The sequence below is a fragment of the Vipera berus genome (assembly GCF_964194415.1).
Source record: "Vipera berus genome assembly, chromosome: Z".
NCBI classification, from domain to species: domain Eukaryota; kingdom Metazoa; phylum Chordata; class Lepidosauria; order Squamata; family Viperidae; genus Vipera; species Vipera berus.
Window position 1 is genome coordinate 30183737 of NC_138205.1, and position 20436 is coordinate 30204172.

General features: G+C 38.9%; 1 protein-coding gene across 1 annotated transcript in view; it reads right to left on the reverse strand.

Moving 5' to 3' along the window:
- CPT1C (carnitine palmitoyltransferase 1C) overlaps positions 1 to 19895 on the reverse strand; it is a 36234-nt gene extending 16339 nt beyond the window's left edge. The window contains exons 1-8 of the mRNA XM_081343234.1: positions 19819 to 19895; positions 8792 to 8956; positions 7726 to 7865; positions 6703 to 6874; positions 4024 to 4125; positions 702 to 839; positions 503 to 580; positions 292 to 399 (exon numbers count right to left, since the gene is read on the reverse strand). Coding sequence (XP_081199360.1) covers positions 292 to 399; positions 503 to 580; positions 702 to 839; positions 4024 to 4125; positions 6703 to 6874; positions 7726 to 7865; positions 8792 to 8932 — 879 coding nt within the window. The 5' untranslated portion in view covers positions 8933 to 8956; positions 19819 to 19895. The remainder of the gene's footprint in view (positions 1 to 291; positions 400 to 502; positions 581 to 701; positions 840 to 4023; positions 4126 to 6702; positions 6875 to 7725; positions 7866 to 8791; positions 8957 to 19818) is intronic.
- Positions 19896 to 20436: the final 541 nt, after the last annotated feature.

Here is a 20436-nt window from a genome sequence, read left to right on the forward strand (position 1 = left end):
TATAAATGGAATTAAAATAAAATAAAATAAAATAAAATAGTACAGGCAGTGGGGAAACCTGAAATTGCTTAACAATTGCACGATTGACAACCATTTAACAAGCATAGCAAGAAAGGTTGTAAAATTGGGTGTGACTCATTTAACAGCCGTCTTGCTTAGGAGTAGAAGTTCTAGTGGTTGTAAGATCAAGATTATTCTCAATCTGACTCACATTAACTAGTTCAGGCAGGGAGAGCTTTCATTCTCTAACAGGCATATTTCCTATCCTTCCTATATTTTGATCTCACTCACAGGTTTGATTTCCTCTCGGTTGAGTTTGCGTCGGTACTGCAGCATGGCATAAACAAGATTCCCAGCACGAGCAGCTTGGATTGGAGTAGGTGTAACATAAAGGAAATCCTGGAAAAATGAGTGCAGAAGAAATGAAAACATGGAGAGGTCAGATGAGCTGGAAGAAAAACATCCTGTTGAAGATAATTCTTCCCTAGTTTTGATAACTCACCATGCCATAATAGTTGCTATTTACCATCAGGGGGCTCCTCCCACGGAGATACACATACTCTTCCCACCAATCACTTACCTGGCAAGAGATAGAAGGAGGGTGGAAAAGGAGAAATTATAAAGACAGCATCATGTACATATTCTCAGTGTACTACACTGTTCTTCCCAAAGAGCCCCTCCCCTTTAAAAGGCCCACTCACGTAGTTGGGTGCCCACCAAGATTTCAGTGTGAGATACCACTGCAGATGTGGTCCAAGAGTCCGTTCAAAGTCACGGACAAGACCTGACATTCGATAGAATTCTGCATCAGTTGTCAGAGGTCGTATGGATTCCAGATACTAAGGGAGAAAGAAAAATGTGGAGTTAGATCTTGGCAAGTGCAGAATTCATTCTTTTACCCCAAAGCCTTCCTCATCCCAAACTCAAGAGATGATGATTGTCCCCATTCATTCTCCTACAAGAGCACTTGAAACCAGAGGCCTTGTAAGACATGGAAGTATGCATCTTTACAGATGCATGAAAAAGAAGCGCAATAGCCTCAGAAAGTTGTAGATGAGTTATCAGTTCAAACTTCACTAGTTTTCTTTATCTAGTGATTGACTAGATTTCAGACAGTTTCAGCCATAGGGATGCAAATCAAGCATTCTAAGATAATAAAAGAAGAAAAAAAACCAAGTTTCCTAATGTGAAAGAATGAATCCTAAATGAATATTTTCACATCTATAAAGATTTTTTGCAGTGGAGAAAAATAGCACGGAGGAGAGGGGGAATTAAAAGCAGCAACAGAAAACAGCTGTGATGCTTGGCCATTGCATCTTGGAGATGCTATGATTTTGTATTCCCCCAAATTTGGAGAGGCTCAGCTAGAAAAAGCTATCAATGAACAGCCTGTCAGAATATGAAACATTCAAGGCATTCTTCCCAGCTCATCAGCAGCTGAGGTCACCTGGTATGATATGTTTTTGATGAAATTGCATGGTAAACTCAAGATGCCCTGCATGTAAAACTCTCATTTAATTACCATAGGTAGAGTATGCAACAAAAGATCCAAAATACTTTTTTTTTAAGATTCCAACTTTGCCTTTCCCAAGGATATTCCATTCCTTGTGTTTTCCTTATTTTTTTCTTCCTTCCTTCCTTCCTTCCTTCCTTCCTTCCTTCCTTCATTTATTTATTTAGAGTATGGCATTCTTTCTTCCCTTTGCCCATTTCTACCCTACAAACAGTTTTCTGTCACTCCTTGAGCTGTTTTTGGAGTTATTGACAGTAAAGTTTTTTTAAAAAAAGATTATCATTTTATCTTCATGCAAATTTTAGGGCTTCAGATACTAATTTTTATCTCTCATGATTATGACATGGCTAACCCTTCCATGTCAAAAGATAATGGAAAATGCTTTCTCTTCCTAAAACAGTGAAAGACCACTGTTAGGTGCATTTGACAATGTTAGATTATAAATTTCCTCATTCCATAGAAAGAAGAATTCTACGTTAAAGCTTTTGCTATGGTAATTCATGAAATCTATCTACAGAAGTTTACTGCAACTTTATGCATAAATGCTATCCAATTAATTCAATGAATGAATAACTCAAATGTGTTATCTTACTGAGTGTAAATGAATCATTCCCAATGCAAATGGCAATAACCTGATTCTTAAACTAGGCCTCTTTTTATACCAATTTGATTGTCACTAGTCAGAACTTGTTTCTTTCCAATAACCAGGAAAGAGTCCCACATTAGGAATCAGAGCTAGGCAATGGACACCATCTGAAATGGTTACAGAAAAAGAGCTAAGAGGGTATGCCAAATGTCAGGACCAAAACTTAGTATCAGAAACGTCAGGCATGCTAAAGTAATGAAATCCTACTGTGATGCAAAGCTTTTGATTTTCCTCCCTTTCCATAAAGACCCAATGACCAGCATGAGGAGGTGGAATCCATCAGCATGGAAGATTCTTTGCTTGGGTCCTGCTGCACAGGCAATAGTTTCTAACCCAAAGGTGCTTTTTTCACAAGGCAACTGAACTTTCTTGTTAGATATTTCACTTCTAATCCAAGAAGCTTCTTCAGCTCTGACTGGATGGTGGGGAATGGAAGGATTTATGTTCCTTGCAGACGGGTGTTCATTTGCATTCTTTTAGAAGTTGTTAAAGCTACTTGGATGCTTATCTGTGTCTTCAGGGTCACTTGAGTAGTACAAATGGGTGTGGACCCTTCTTGGAACTGTTGAAAGGACTGTACTGTAGACTGGAGATAGATGATGTTGTATCCCTCCCCTTCTATTGAGAGAAGGCTGTTCAATTTTGACATAGATGGCCTCTTTGAACCCTCTTTCAAACCAGTGGTTGAGAATGTGAACTTTGTTGTCTTCGAAAGAATGGTCTATGTCAGGGGTAGGCAACCTCTGCTCTTTCATGACTCATGAACTTCAACTCCCAGAATTCCTGAGCCAGCTTGGCTGGCTCAGGAATTCTTGAAATTGAAGTCCACGAGTCGTAAAAGAGCCGAGGTTGCCTACCCCTGGTCTATGTCCTTTCAACTACTTGCATACTTGCACTACTCAGGTGATCCTGATGACACAAATAAGCCTCCAGTGTCTTGCTAAAAGATGCAAATGACCAGCTGTCTGCAAGGAACAGAAATCCTTCCATTCCCCACCATCAGTCAGAGCTGAAGAAGCTACTTGGATGAGAAGTGAAACGCCTTCAAAGAAAAACAAAAAAAGTTCAGTTGCCTTGTGAAAAAAGCACCTTTGGGACAACCATGATCTGGTTGACTGAGAATCTCCATAGGCTTTCTAGCACTTGTGGAGAGGAAAGGGAGTTACAGGTGGTTCTTGATATATGACCATAACGGAGCCTGTACATTACAAACATATGTTGTGATGGTCATAAAAGTGGTAAGTCACATGGCTGAATTGATTTTACGATTTTTTTTGCAATGGTCATTAAAATCGCTGCAATCACTAAGTAAACCAATGATTGCTATGGATGCAGTTTTGCAGAAAACCGGAAGTCAAGGACTATCTTGTATTAGTGATCATTAGGATCAGCAGCTAGGGATGGGGAGAAAGTGTGATCTTTTTCCTTCCCTGCTTTAGTTCAAAGGAAAATCTGTCTACTGAAGCTGGAATTTGCTTTGAAGAGACAACTCCATTTGTGCACTAGAGCCTTGGACATGAAAAACTAGCATCTAGCATCACAGGGACAAAATTTTAATGCAGCCTTCACTGTGGCTAGTTTGCGCTAATAGTTATTTCTATCAAATAGCAGCCTTTCAAATCAGCAGCCAATGCCGGATGGTGTTAAAATCAACTTAACTATAACATCACAATCTATGGTTGGAATACAAGGGGATGGAGATTGCAAATGTAGGCCTCTATCGTTCCTGTTTTGACTCCTCTGAACACCACTACTACAAAGATGCATACCTTCACCTTAAGTCCCAAGTATCCCAAGTAAGTACTAGAATCTTTGAATACCCATTTCTAAGTAAGAAGAATATGGATAAAAGCTGCAGACTCACCCTCCGCATTGTATCCTTAATAGCTGGAACAGGCAACCGAGGCAGTGAGGCCTGATAGCTATACAACATGGGTTTACGACCAGAGAAGATTTTCACCAAAGCCTATGAGGGTGAGGGGATAAAGGGAAAAGTGAGCTAGACTCCACATTTCAACATGTTCACTTTTCCCTCCAGCATTTTTCTTTGGCCTAATTCACAGTAAAGTGGCCTGTTTTATAATAGAATAGGACATGGTGAATCCTGCTACTGTGTAAGACAGAGTTATATATTTTCTTCAGGTAGCAGATACTAGTAAAACTAGTGCAGGACCGAGATATCTATACTTAGTAGCCTGTCCTACATCTTCCTAAACCCTTCAGTACATTATGCTGAAGCAAGATTCAGCTGCCAGTCCAATCATTTCTAATAGGGAAAAAAGGGAAACCAGAAAGTCATCTTGTCTTTTGTATTAGAATACAAATGACTAAAGTTGCCCTGAGACTGGATTACTACAAACTGCAGCCACTGGGGTTCACTACTGACAGACATAAGTTTAGTCTAAAGCAGTGCTTTTTTTGTAAAAGAAAAAGGTGCCGGAACTCACACACGTCATACAACCCACCTTGCCTACCCTACAAGGTTCCATCCAAAAAAGGTGCCGGAACTCCGTTCTGAGCGTTCTATGAGAAAAAAAGCCCTGGTCTAAAGTAGGAGTCCCCAACCCCCAGGCCGTGGCATGCCAGAAACCAGGCTGCACAAACAAGCAAAGCCCCATCTGCGGGATGCAGGCAGTACATGAAACCACACCCCCTCCTGTCTGCAGAAAAACCTCTCTCCACGGAACTGGTCCCTGGTACCCAAAAGGTTGGAGGCCTCTGGTCCAAAGGTTATAACATGAGTTGTGCAACTTTTGGGATCCAAAGTGGAAAATATTCCTCAGTGGGAATATGACTATACCTGCCACATTTCACCTCCTTTTCTGGACTCGTGTGGTAGGTCTGTGACCTCCCCCCCCAGGAAAGATGCCAACTGAGTGTAGTGAGACCATTGTATCCTGGAGAGAACTTCTCTCTTTTCTGACATAGTATACCAAATATCCGGAAGGGGGTTTTATGTTTGTTTGCAGAAGCACTCAGTCGTATGAGAACTACGCCCCAAGAGTATTTATGTTTCCACATCTTCTCCAAATCCTTATCTGATCTGCTTATTGCTCCTTCTTCTACATGCCATTGTGGGAATTACAGACACACCTGCTGCTCTTTCTTAATATGTATCTGTGCCCTTCACCTTGGCTCCTTCCCAACTGATATGTCTTCAATATTTCATGTCATTTTTTCTCTAGCAGCCTTTCCAAGTGTGTATTTCTTAGATGTGCTGAATAGAAATCTCATCCTCCCATATAGCCAGACCATGAGAATTATGATTCTACAACATGTATAGAAGACATCGGATTGGGAAAAGCTGCTCCATGGTGGGGTTTTCTTTTACCATAAACCATCATTAACTTTTTAACTAAACCTATTAGTCTGATCCTGAACATAGCTATTGTAATTAGCTCTAAGACATACCTATCTGTAGGTGAGTTGTATTCTGTTAGATCAGACATGTCAAACACAAGGCCCGGGGGCCGGATCCGGCCCGTGAAGTGCTTTCATGTGGCCCGCGAAGCCATCCTGGAAACAGTGACGGAATGGCCCCCACTGCCTTGGCCCTGGCCCAGAGACCCTCCTTCTGCCAGAGACCCTCAGATCTGTCCCACTCCTGCCCAGGCCCCCATAGGCACCCTTGATGCGAACGATGTAGAGCTGGCCACGCCCACCCAGTAGGCCATATGCACTCTAGCCACGCCCACCCAGTAGGCCACGCCCACCCAGGCCATACCCACCTGGCCCCCTGAGGGCAACTGCAATGCTGATGCGGCCCTCAGTGAAATTGAGTTTGACACCCCTGTGTTAGATGGTATAGTACTGAGAAATTTAGGGAGAACCTACTCATTAGATGAATTTGAGTCCCCTCTCCTTCTTTCTCTCTTATCCTATTTATGAAATAACACTGAAGAAGTATTCCCCTAACATCCTGGAGGAGTATTCTGGAACAGTATTTTTTAGTTTTGTTGATGGCAATGTTTCTTTTCTTCAGGCATGTGGTAGCAACATCTGATTAAATGTGTCTGAGCTCAAAACCTAAGGTTAGTATTTGGATGAGAAAATTCCAGGGAATAGCAAGTTTGTAAGTTAGACTGGGAAGGTAAAAAAACATCCCAGAAGAAATTAGTGGCACTGTGTAAGTTTGCCAATAACACTGCATGAATATACAAAGTTACCTAGAATCAAGCTTGCCTTTCATAATACGATACATGTCTAACTTTTAAAGCCAGTCTGAAATCTTTGCTCTCATAACTGTTTAATTAAATGAATAAATATGGTAACCTATGCTACAGAGAAAAGGGAAAATATAATTGCAATAAGTGCATTCAACATTTATAGTCTCCTCTGTTAGCCTTGTCTCATATGGTGCTCAGCAGGTATGTTGAAAACTCCCAGATTTTTATTGCTCTGTGCTATAAGCCTGCTTCAGCCCCATCCAGGGTTATAGTAGCCAAACTCTGGGGCAATTGTGTATGCCACCCTTTGATTCCAGCAACTGTGGCCCTGTGTCCAACTTGCAATCTAAGAGTACACTTGTCTTGTAAATACATACCAACCAGATCTTTGTGGTGTTGGATATCCGACCATGCTCCTCATACATCCATCCATGGTAGCATAGCAGCATCTTAAGAATGCTACGCATGGTCATAATGAGAGCCAGCCACAGTCCTGTGGAAAAGGCCAGGACACTGAGGACATTCAGACCCTGATCTGACAGATAATTGCTGGAGAAAAACAGGAAGATGGCAGATAAAGTCAATCTTTCAAGAAAACTAACCGGTATTTGTAGATTACGAGTAAACTTAAGGACTGTTAAGGATTCGGGGGAGGGGAGGGAAATGAATGATCTGATGCTTAGCTCACATTTATTACATCCAAAATATCCCAGAGTTAGTCATTTCCCTTCAGGTTTCTGAAATACCTCTGCCCAAACTATGGAGAAATGCAAATGGTCAGTGGTTGTGTTCACACAATACATTTAACCAAGGTAGTTAAAAATCAAGTGCCTTTGTATAATTATTAGTTTTAACTTCTTTTTTGTAACTTTAGTATGTTATAATCCAGCTGTTTGGTTTACATTTAAATTAAATGTACAATCACAGAAAAAGTTTTAATTTAGTAAGCATGGCACTGTACAGACAACACTAGGCTATATTTATCTCATTCAATATAAGAGCTTTCTATGTCAGGATGGACATTTTGGTTGCCGGAGAGTGACTTTTTTTCTTTTGCTTACTTAACAGACAATATTGTCTTGGCAATAGGGAAAAGATCCCTAGGGTAATGAAACACAATATTATTCTAATAATGCAGGATAGTAAAGGATTAATGTGGACAGGAATCAGGAAATGTTGGATTTCTGCATTCCTCACAATGCTAATTGTTTACCCAGTTATAAACTGTGTGCTGCTAAGAGCCAAAGTTAAGACACTATGACAGTTAGTACCTGGCTGGGTTAAGGGTGCTATCTGAACTCAACCATTAGGTCTGACGGAGTATTAGCTTCTTCCATTCTGACAAAATTAACAGCTACTAGTTCATTATGAAGACTTGTCTCTTTTTCTCCCCTAATTACCTGACCGGCAGATGTTCCTTTATTTTGTCAATCATGCCCATGGAAGGGTCAAGACGAGACAACTGGGTTACTAGGATGGCTGTAACCATGAAAAACCAACTGGAGGGGCTGGCGGGATACACACCTGTCACAAAACCATTCTGTTTGGAGACAATACAAGGAAATAGAAGTGAGAGGTAGAAAAACAAAGAACTTGAGAGTTTTAATTTTCTGCTACAATGGCACTCTAACCTGTTTCTGAAGAAATAAAATCCTTTTCTTGGAACTATGACTCACAGGTTGAACTGTTGCCTACATTAGTCAATTATTCTCTGACTTCCTCTCCTCTAGGTGAAACTGACCTTATTTTTTTGCAGGAGCAGCATGAACTTCTAAAAATTAACTGTGATGCATTATTTCATTATATTTCAACAAATTTAAATAATTCCAGCATTAAAAACCAATGTACTGGCACTTAATATTTTTTTCAAGGATAAAAATTCTTTATTAAGTGTTAATGATCTTTGTTGAGAGCCAGTCTGTGTAGCGGTAATGGTGTTGCACTAGCAGTAAGAAACCCAGGCTCTTGTTTTACCTCAGCCAAGAAAGCCAATGCTTTCTTTCAGGGAGGCCCATGACTTCCTCTCAGCCCTAATCAGCATCAGGCTCTGAACAATCCAGCTGAAAAATGAAAATCCTTGTCACATCATGCACTGATAGCTTTGCTATGTCAACTGAAGCAAATGCAATACAGGTAGTCCTCAACTTACAACTATTTGTAACTATTAGAAGTTACAACCTTTCCAAAATCCCTGAGGTCTTGTGATCAAAATTTGGGCCCTGGACAACCAGCATGAATTTACAATGGTTATAGTATCCTGGGATTACATGATCAGAATTTGTGACCTTCCTGCCTGGTTTCCAAGAAGCAAAGTCAATGGGGAATGCTGGATTCCTTAATGACCGCTTGATTCACTTAATAGCCACAGCAAAAAAGATCATAAAATTTAACGCAACTCACTTAATGACTGCCTTGCTTAGCGGCAGATGTTGTATTTTTAATAGATTACAACTGCCCCTGCATTACCCGTATTTGGTTGAATTTCTTCTTCCAGGAACGCAGGCCTGAAAGGTAAATCTCCTTGATAGCTGCATGGCTCAGCTGTAGGTCAATACCCTCTGGAGAGACAGTGAATTGAAATGCCACAGCCTGGTGAGCTTCTGCCATTGTGGGAGGATGCTAATTTGTTGGCTAAACAGATAAAAGAAACAGAGAGCAAACAGATGACATAATTAGCCCTCACTATCTGATTACTTCCAAGTGTGATAAAAATGCAACATCTGCTATTGCTCAATCACTGGTAGGTTATCAAATCTACAAAAAATTTAGGGAACCATTGGATGGTGGCAAATATTATTTTATGTGTCTCTTCATTGACATCTAGCGGTCAACAAGATTTTTTTCAGATCAAATCAAGCAACTCTGAACAAGGCTGATATAAACCCACACCTAACATTCCCCCACATTTGTTTCCAAAGGTATATTAATTCGCACGATTTATAACTCAGCTTTCACCATTAGCCTATAACAATAACGCAATACAAGGAAGGCATGCAAGTACTTTCCAACAAAAATGAAACTAGCAGTTAAAATTGATTTTCAACAGATTATAAATTATAGTGGATGAACGAGAAAAAAAGAAAAACCACTGAAAAACAACGTTTAAAAGCTGGGAAAGAAAGGAGATAAATAAAAACAGAGGGTTGTTTCCATTTTATCTGATAAAACAGCCGTTAGACTTTCAGTTAAACACACAAAGACCCTCTTTCCACCAAAATGAATTCACTAATAAACAAGAACAATAGTTCTGCTTACTCGGTTCCCAAAATTTTGTCTCCTAATCTCATTCCTACTTTTCCCCCAGGCATTAACTAATTTATGGTATCTCATTTGCTTATTTATAGCAGTTTAAGGACTGGACTGAATAGAAAATGTTGTGAGCTTGCAACTAATGACACAATAAGACACGCTCAGCCATTATAGTAGGTGTATAATAATAGGAATGTGCTACCATTCAGAGGACCTGGGGCTGTGCCCGTGACACCTCTCAGCATCCCCTTAAATAAACTGCTTATGGAAGTATTTAAATATGAAAAATAAAATAATATTAATCTTCGCTATCTGAAAAACTGTCAGGAAAAGGTTCCATATCTACAAAATGGATCTACTATGTTACAGCATTAGAAGTAATCCCTAAATATCTGGATGTTTCCAACAGATGCTAGTTTTCATTGAAAGAGTAAAAATTCCAAAGAGAACCCAGCTCTTCTACACACTATTTCTCACCTACATCCTGTCTGGCTGCTATGGCAACATTTTTCTGTGCCAACCAATTAAAAGGGAACAGCAAGAAAAAATAGGGGTAATAATTCAAATGGTATAATAATTCAAAGATACAATTAGTTTGAATAGTTTTAACTTGCTTCTTGCTTTCAGCTTCAGTAATTCTTTTAATGAAAAAACACCATTCAGTTCTAACTAAGCCCAGTTCTACAACTAGACAATACAGAAATGGAGTCAATAAATAAAATATAAAATCTTGGTTACCACCTGCCATTCAACCTCATTATCTTCTACAAAGTAAATCTAGGAACGCCAGTTCTCAAAGCTACTTTTGGTACTATTATCAGAAATTCTCTGGAGATAAATTGAAGTCATAAGATAGATGCCACCCAGCTTACTTCACCAGCTGTATGTAGTCTGTTACCCTACCCCCTGAAAGGTGTCATCTTGTTTACCTAATACAGCTGAGAGTGCCCAGGATGTCAGCACTATGCCAATATGAGGTCACAATATAATGCCTGGGAAGTTTAAATGAAGGGATGGAAAGGATCAAATAGGTTACTTATTAGACACAATTCATGACAAGTGAAAATTTAGAAGAAACTCCCAACCAATATCAATCTCATGCCCATAATACAACTTGGACTACAACTGCCATCCTCCCTAGCCAGCCCACTCTTTCAATAAGTTGCAGATTAAAAATGGCAGGAGATTTCATTCAATGTATCAAGCAAATACTGTGGAATGCTGTCAGCATCTTGGAGCCCCATTCAACCATCATTCAAATCACACAGTTGCCACATACCGTAGCTCTGGATATAGACTAGAATGAGAACTGATTATAGTGTTGTTAACTGAACAGTACTGTTAAGGGACAGAAGTTCAAGGGAAAGGTTATGACACCCATCACAGAAGCTTAATGCTCTGTTGTTTATTAGATGCGTTATCTATTATAATAGGCAAAACATTAATTTAGATTTAATTTTTGCTTTCAGTTTAAAGTTAAGCGAAATGGACAAAACATTTCCCAATTTTCCACCCCTTTTTCTTCATTGTTATTCACCATTTTGCTTCGTGACATTCCTGAGATGGCATTAAAAGAAACCTTAAAGATCCTTGAATTCTGAGTGAAAGCTATTGGGATGCGCTGGAGGGATTTCATCTGCAAAGGTGCCTTGCCTCAGATAAAGAATTATGAGGCAAATCCTGAAGAATTATCCCATTTAATTAAAGATATTCACACCCCAACTACCACTATGCACCCCTGGCAATTCAGAGAATTGTACCATTTTTGCTGCTAGCTTTTGTGGCTGCTTTCAGATCCCCTAGATAATGAATATAATTTTGTATGATAGGCCAGAATTGTTATTCCCATTCTGCAGACAAGATAAGTAAAGGATAGCTGAGAATTAGTGGGTTGCCTAAAGCCACTAAAACACGTTTATCAAGAACTGAGATTTAAATCAAGGACTTCTTAATGGTGAAACGTATTTGATGATCAAAGAATGTGCACTGACATTTCAACTGAACTTCTTACTTCACAGCTTGGAGTCAAACAACTACAGCCACTGTATCTGCTTGTAGTGCTATTTTTGGAGGTAGTTTTAATTCTTTGCTTCATCAATTTCCAGCTTTGGATTTCTCTATAAACCCACTAGGGACGTGGTGGCTCAGTGGTTTAGGATGCTGAGCTTGTCGATCAGAAGGTCGGCAGTTTGGTGGGTCGAATCCCAAGTGCCGCGTAACAGAGTGAGCGCCTGTTACTCGTCCCAGCTTCTGCCAACCTAGCAGTTCGAAAGCACGTAAAAATGCAAGGAGAAAAATAGGGACCACTACGCTGGGAAGGTAACAGCGTTCCGTGCGCCTTTTGCGTCTAGTCATGCTGGCCACATGACCACGGAGACGTCCTCAGACAAGTGCTGGCTCTTCGGCTTTGAAACGGAGATGAGCACCGGCCCCTAGAGTTGGAAACGACTAGCACGCATGTGTGGGGAAACCTTTACCTTTACCTTTATAAACCCACTACATGTCATTAAAAAAATACAGAACACTCTCATTCTTGCTGGTTATCTAGTGATTATCCAGATTTCTTAGAGCACAAGTATGGTAGCCCAATATATAAGATAATTTATTCTCTGCTTAAAAATAATGGCAAGCTAGCAAAAATTCTTGAAGTGTACAAAGCAAATCATTTCAATCATTCTGGAAGGACTTTCATTTCAATGCTAATATAACAGTAGTAAGAAGGAATTAAAACTCCATGTGAAAAAACTATTCAGAGGTAAATGATTTTAGTACATTGAACCGAGCATCAGGAACCTTAGTTTCCAATTCCTACCTACGGTATTCTTTTTCTATTTTACTCTGTTCGGAACTTGAGTTGGAATCCAGTATCTCTAGATGCTTTCTACCACCAAACCTGAGGTTAAACATGAGGTTTTTCTAGTTTGTGTCCTGAAAAGAAAAACAGTTATGATATTATTGCTAGTCACATAATTCACTAAACTCTAAATCTGGCTTATAAAATAGGACTGTGTAGGGTTCACATAACACACTACATCCAAACAACTAATATTATGATGTAATATATGATATATATTGTTTCATTAAGATGATGTTCAGATTCCCATAAAACTCAAAGTACTCAATCCCATTTTAATTTAGTAGACTGAATGAACCAGTGATAATGTGGCTGAGAGGAAATTATCAGAATCTGAGCAAAAGTTAAGAAAGATATATAAATTTCACAGTAGCAGTTGAATTCCAGTGGAGCGCATTAATTTGGGGATAAAAAAATTTAAATCTTCCCAAGATTCGCAATCCTCCCCGTTTGTTGGATTGCAAAACAGATTATGAAAGTCATGAGATATAAAATAAGCCTTGGGGAAAATACCTGGAGAAATCAGGATCACATTATCTACAAGAAATACTGATATGAAACAACTGTCAACATTATCTGCCTTCTCTGGGAATAGGGTTTGGGGTGGCTCAGGAATTCATGGCTACCATGAGAGCCGTGGGCTTATCCCAAGTCATCCAGAGCCCGAAATGGGGGAGGGGTCACACACTGGGTTAGATCTTCCTATTAAAGCAATGACTATGTGAAATTGGGAGAGCTTTTTTTGTGCGCCTTGTCCTGGTCAGATCATGCCCTCCTTACCATGGGATTCCCTGGCACCATCTACTGCAGGAGATCAGACCCTTTAGGTCAGTCCATCCTGATGATTGATGGATCTGAATGGATTTCAGAGGAAGCTGGGGCTCCTGCTGTTGTGCAGCATGATGATGATGATGATGATGATGATGATGATGATGATGATTAATTATTAATTATTATCCATAGGAAGGCCTGAACCTTTAGGTCAAATCACATATATGCAACTTCTCCCCTCTCTGGCACTCCTTTTGGTTCATGGAGGAATTAAGGGAACTGAAATTAGAGAAGAGACATCTAGAACTTGGCTGGCACTCTACAGGGGACAAATTTAATCAGATTTGGGTTAGAGCTGCTATTAAAGCCTAATTTGTGGCGGTAAGGGTGCCAAAGCGTCAGAACTTCCCCACCATTATTGAGTCTGCAGATCATGGCTTGAGGTGAGCTGTCCTGTGAATCATTTGTAACTGTGGTATATTCAAGTGATATATATTTGTTCTATTACCTCTTAAGGGGCCTTAGTTCACCTCCTCCTCAAGGAGCCATCACTCAACCCTATTATATTGAACATTTTTTCCCCTATTTGGGAAAGTTGGTTAAGTAGATGGTTGTGAAAGAGTTTTCAGTAAACCCTAGATGAAAAAGATCTGGAGACACAGCTATGGAGTGGAAATGGCATTGGTCACATTTTTGGATGATATCTGGTGGTTGGTAAGATGGTGATTGTGCATACATTACAGATCTTTTGGCAGCTTTCAATGCCCTCAACCTTGGAATCCTTCTGGATCAGTTCAGAGGATTGGGGGTGGGGAACATGGGCCTATGCTGGTTCACCTCCTTTCTCCAGAGTCAGTTCTAATTAGTGGTGATGGGGAGGGAAGATCCTGCCCTGGGTCCCTAATATACAGGGATCAGTGCTTCTCTGTTCCTTTTCAATGTCTATATAAGGCCACTAGGTGAGTTCATTTGTCACCCAAGGGGTAAAATAGCTGATGATATTCAATTTTTTATGTATTTATCTCAGTGCCTGCATGCTGCGGGGGTCTGGACAGGGAACAATAGATTTCAACTGACTAGCTTTGGGCTTGGGATCCACCAGTTCTAGGACTGTATCATCTTTGGTGCTGATTCTTTGCATAGTCTGGGGTTTTTCCTGAACTGAGAACTCTTTCTTTAGGAGCAGGTAGCAGTTGTATCTAGGAGAACCTTTGCTCAACTTTGTATTGTTCCTAAATCGAGGGTTGTACTCACGTCATTTATGTCCTTGGATTGTTGTAATAGACTCAACATGGGGCTGCCCGTAAAGAGTATTTGGAAGCTTCAGCTGGTGCAGAATGCAGCAACAGGGAGACTTAAATGTATTTCTAAAAGAACGAGTGTCATCTCTTCTCTGTGAGCTGCATTGGTTACCAGTCTTTTTCTGAATCTAATCCCAGGTGCTGATTTTGGCTTTAAAGCCCTATATGGCATGGGGCTAGACTATTTGAGGGGCTGCTTCTCCCTGATTACATCTGTAAATTTCTCCAGATCCAGCGCTGAGGGTATGTTGCAGGTCCTGTTGGTTAGGGAGTTTCATTTGAGTCTCAGGCAATGGGCCTTTTCTGCTGAGCTCCTGCTTTATGGAACATTTTTCTTCCCGTCAAAGTGAAGCTGACTTCATCTCTTTTAACTTTCCAGAAGACCGTCAAAATTTGCTTGTATCATCAGCCTGGGGACCCCACGGGACTGATGAAACATTCAGATAGCTCCAGTGTAAATAACAACTGCTCTTTGCCCAATATTTTTTAGTTTTGTGCTTTTTATAATTTTAAAGTTTTAATAACGATATTACTTGTTTGCTAGTATTGTTTTGCCTTTGTGGTATGCCTCTCAGAGTAGCTTGTTTGTAAAATGTGCAGCCATATAATTATGATGAATGAATGAATGAATAAATAAACAAACCATTTCTTTCTTAAGCAACAGGGTGTGGATCAAACTGTCCTGGCTAAAGTCCAAGTAGGCAAAACTTTATGCTCTCTGCCCTAGATTTGTTATCTGATGAAAAGAGCCTTGTACAGCTTTGTCATGCTCAAATGCTTAACTTCACAAGTTATAACTGCATTCCCATTCTTGAGATTTCAAAAAGTAGGGCTAAGCACATTGTGCTTTAGATTGTAAGCCGCCCTGAGTCTTCGGAGAAGGGCGGGATATAAATGGGATTAAAAAAAATAAAAATAAATAAAGAGCTCTGCATGCCCTCTTCCCACATGCCTATAGTAGAGAGCCCATGGAAGATCAGTCTTTCCTTTTTTTTCTCATAAATTGCTCCAGATAGTTGAAGAAGAAGCAAGCTTAGATTATTCATTCTGCAAAGCCATGATTTTCTTAACTAAGGCACAATGGGTTGGATTCTCAAACTTGCTAAGTCCAAACCAAATAAGCTGTATTCTGATTTAGGGGAAAAAAGTCTTTCTTTGATTTAAGAACTAGCCATGGTGTAATATGACAACCTGAAACTGACCTTTCGAATCTCCCCTTAACCAAGAACCACCCAGGTTTCCTTCTCCACTTACTATTCTATTTCCTATGCAGAATAGCAGCACAAGCTACTTGACAAGATTGTTGAAATGGGCTTTAAGTACTACATAGCTGATTAAAATAACTTAGCTCATCTTTAGACCCAATATAATGTTTTCTTGCACAAACTGATAGCTTTCTCTCCCAAAGCAGCAGCATCTCAGCAGTTATGAAAATTTTCAGTACTTTAGAATGGGGCTGTTAATTGGTTAACTTCTACTGCGCACAGCTTGCCAAGAGCCGGATGCAGCTGGGTTGATATATAAAGAAAGAAACTGATTTCTTTTTTTTTCCATCCAGCATAAGCAAATATTGTTACCTTGGACTTGGCCTGCAGCACCAGCAAATTTAAAAATAACTGCTGCAGGGTCTGGAGTCTAGCAGGGTGGAAAAGATGTGTAGAAAATACATTTGCTTCATGAAAATTGTCTATCTTCTTCATCACTTGCAGGATACTTCAGGATATGAATCCAAGAGTCAGACCACAGTCTTAGCTGAATTCACTTCCCACTGAAATCAGTATAATTTGACATACAAAGTTGACTTTCTTATGTGAATTATTAAAGCAGCAATCCAAATCCTACACCTGCTTTCCTGTACTTTCTCTTTTAATTTTCTGGTCACTAAAGATCCACTTTTATGATTAAAAAAGAAATTCTATGTCTGGGATATATGGGATACACACACACACACACACACACACACATATGTATATATATGTATGTGTGTGTGTGTGTGTGTGTATTCCTGGTTATTGGCTTGCAAAAGTTTAATTATCCAACTAGGTATCCAGTCAGGTGATGAAATGTCTGCAAGCAAACAGCTGAACTCAGAGAGACCAAGGACTCCATGAATATATTAATGTTTTTATACTGCTAGCTTTTTAGAATTCAAAACCTCCTTTGGTGTCAGTGAAATGTTTGATTCCGTAAGGAGGGAACAGACTAAATCAGATCTGGTTCTACTAGAACCCCAAAATCCATTAAGTAAAGTCTAGGGAAAAAATTGTATATTTTGAATTTAAAGCTATTAAAATTGTTTTCAGTAAAAGAAATAAAAAAACTATCTTCATTGTAAGAAAAAGTTACAAGTTTTGCAGACATTTTTCACTTCAGTTTAAAACAGAGGATGAAGAGAATGACAGTTTTTCAACAAACTTAGCGGATTTACTACAAATCATTTAGAGAACTACTAATAAACTAACTTGTTCCTTTCCCCCAGACTTGTTGTATTTATGGAAAGAATGCTGGTAGAAGAGAATTTTCCATGCACACAAACAGCACTTTCAACTGTCATTCTAATTAGCACCATGACAGCAAAACTGAAATTGAAGGCTATAGAGGAACCCCTGTCATTGTTTCTTTTGCAAAATTTTCTGGTCCAAACCAAACTATTTCCTTTAATATGTGGCTTGTGGAAAAAATAGCATTCTGATTTACAACAATTATTCAGGAAAACTGAAACTGGAGTTCAATAGCAACTGAAATGCCACATGATGCCCATCACTATCTTAAAGGATTTTATCCTTAGCAGTAACTTTTGTCTCAGGATAAGGGGTCCAGAGATCTAAAACATATTTCATCACACAAAGCAATTATTTTATTAATATAATGTAAAGATTCCCAAATGATCTCAGGTCACAGTACCCTTATTATAGTCTCAGTAATCTTTTTCACAGCACTCTAGGCTAGTAGCTCATGCAATGTCCATAGATGATGAGTATTGCTGTATTTCCTTGAAAAATTAAAAGAAAATAACCCATGAATCTCCTATGGATTTGCTGCAGTACCCAGGGTTGCTGCAGCACATAGATATAGAGGTTTTATGGTATCTTGGTAAGAAACAAGCTTACTATGAGAATATTCCATCATTCCAGATCTGAATAAGTATTAGAAACTACTCTTTGTTGGGCACAGTCAACTCTTAATAACTTATATAAAAACTAGAGAAATTTGTCAATGAACAGATCTGGGGGAAAATAAATATACTTTTAACTGAAAAATGTCATAACTTTAAACCATGCTGTTGGTATGCAAACACAATCACCCAGTTTGAAGATGTATAAATTTAGGGCAGGGTCACATTGAATGATTAGAAGCAACATCTCAGTCAGCTCAATCTAAATCTTTCCATAGTTCCTTTAAAAAAAAAACGTCTTGCTTCCTCTATGTCCAAGCGGAACTTCCTTTAATTTTGACATCATCAGTATAACTATATATGTTCCCCCAGTAGAAAGTAGCAAATAGTTTCACACAGTATTTTATTTGGGGTGCTGTCCACAAATAACTAGTGCTGAATTGCCCCAAGCAATTTGTTGTTTTCTTTTTGAACTGGATTGATGGAATGATGGAGACAACTGAATCTGAGTTTTTGTCTTTAAATGTGTGTTCATATTACTTTACTAGTCTGGGTTACGCAGTAAAAAAAATGGACAACAATTTGTAAAGAGGAGAAAAGAAAACTGACCCATTATTTACCAACTTTAGTAGTCAGTCATACAGCAGTCAAATAAATAAAAATCCCCTTTTACTTTGTTCTTTAGAAGAAGAATGTACATAGGCCTGATTCTTTTTTATTTCTGATTTCCAGTTGTTTTTCTCTGTATCTTAAGCAGACTTTACTCTGCTTTCAAAATGCAATGTCAATAGGCATCATTTATAGCAGAAGAGGTGTCCCACAAAAGAAAAACACAATCAATTCTTTTCTTAACAATAGATCATAGAAATCAAAATCCCTGGCTGTCTGGAATAGTCAACCCAGGATAAGTTACAACCCACTTACTTCTCCTGGGTTTAGCAGAATTTTCCCACCTGTCACTACTTTCTCCTTATGGGCCAGTCATTTTATACCAATAGTATATATGTATGCAATAATAATAATAATAATAATAATAATGATAATAATAATAATAATAATAATAATAATAATAATAATAATAATAATAAACCTTTATTGTCAAAGTACAACATGTGTACATTGAGATTAGCTGAGCCTCCCCCCCCCCGTGCTCTCTCCCCCCAACACACAGTGACAACAAATACAAGAAGACACACATGGAATAATTTCCAGGACCACATTATCAAAGGGGATCCTTCAGTAAAAGCATCTTATTGAAGATGGGTACACAATCACATTAAAAAAAAACCTAATTACTTTTTGGTTGTTTCCAGAACTTCCCTTCAGTCATAATTGCTGAAAATTTATGGTTTAGTTTCCCGTCCTTAAATTATGCTTCATATAAACGATCATACTTGCCTGTGGAAGAATGAGCAACACTTCCTGCGTATGTGTATAACTAGTGCCTCAAATGGATTTGTTTATTGGAGCAAACCCCCAAGAAATGTTGAGGACATATACTTGAAATGTCTTACTTGACTTGGCTACTATTTTCATCTGCACTGCTAATGATTCCAAGAGTACCTGGAAGTATGATATGAATGCCTATATACTTTTACAATCACTGTCCAATATTTCTTCTAAATGAAAATAAAACTGGATAAAACTGTTCTGAACTAGCTGTCACTCTTCTGTATTCCCTTATTTAAGCAACCAAACAATACAGAAATAAAGCACTTGACTCATCTCATTGCTTTTCCCAGTCAAGGTAATTTAATGTGAATCACATAAAGGAAGACATAGGCTGTAATGTTACCTAGAAATTAAACACAAACACACAAACACACACATTCACACATTTGGCTATGAAGCTTTCCAAATAACTAGGTTGATTTTCACTGTTTTGCCCAATACATCCTGTGGCAGCCTCAAACAAGAAACTAAAAATGTGCAATACAGCCTACAAAAAATCCTGCCCCCCCAACATAGGAATCCGCCTTATACTGAACCACTCTATTATTACATCCAACTCAATACTATCTATATACATTAATTTTCTTTTGTAAATACACCTAATTTGGTTATAGGATGAATCTATTTAGATAACTGCATTTGTACAATACATTGAATCATTAAGATGTGATTCACGTATGATTACTTACAACAACACAAAAAGCAAGTGTACCATGTTGTACAAATACAGTCACCTACATGGTTCACTGACCTGTTTAAATGTATCGTGAAAATTCAGCCACTGTATCAGACCTCAACTCCATACTTCCATAGCCAGCAAACTGTATATCCTCTTCTATAGCAATAAGAAGGAAAAGAGCTTAAATATAGGTGAAATGTCAAACCACGTGCAAGATTTTACTAGCTCCTGACTCTCTGCCTTGGGGCCTCTACTGTCATCAGCTCCAAGAAGAGAGGAGGGTGTGTTTTGAAAGAGAACAACAACACCGAGAAAACATTTAATAGAGACAGAAGGTAGTAACATCACAACTCACAGCCCCACCTACTCATAAAAGTTATGCCAAACAAAAACACTTCTTTCTCCAGCTCTAGTGAATTAACTAAACCATTTACACTTTGTATTGTGCTTTTAAGTATTCAAAGTGCTTCACCCATATTCTCTAACAGTATCTAGTCTAATGGGGGAATCCAATATTATCTGTCTTTAAAGGGCCTCACAAATCCGACCTGAGATTCATCCAATATTCTTCCAAATTATGTATCGTTTATTTTTCATAACATTAGTGTAGCTCTAAATTGTCAAGGTAGGGGACGCAGTGGCTCAGTGGGTTAGGACCTGAGCTTGTCGATCAGAAGGTCGGCAGTTTGG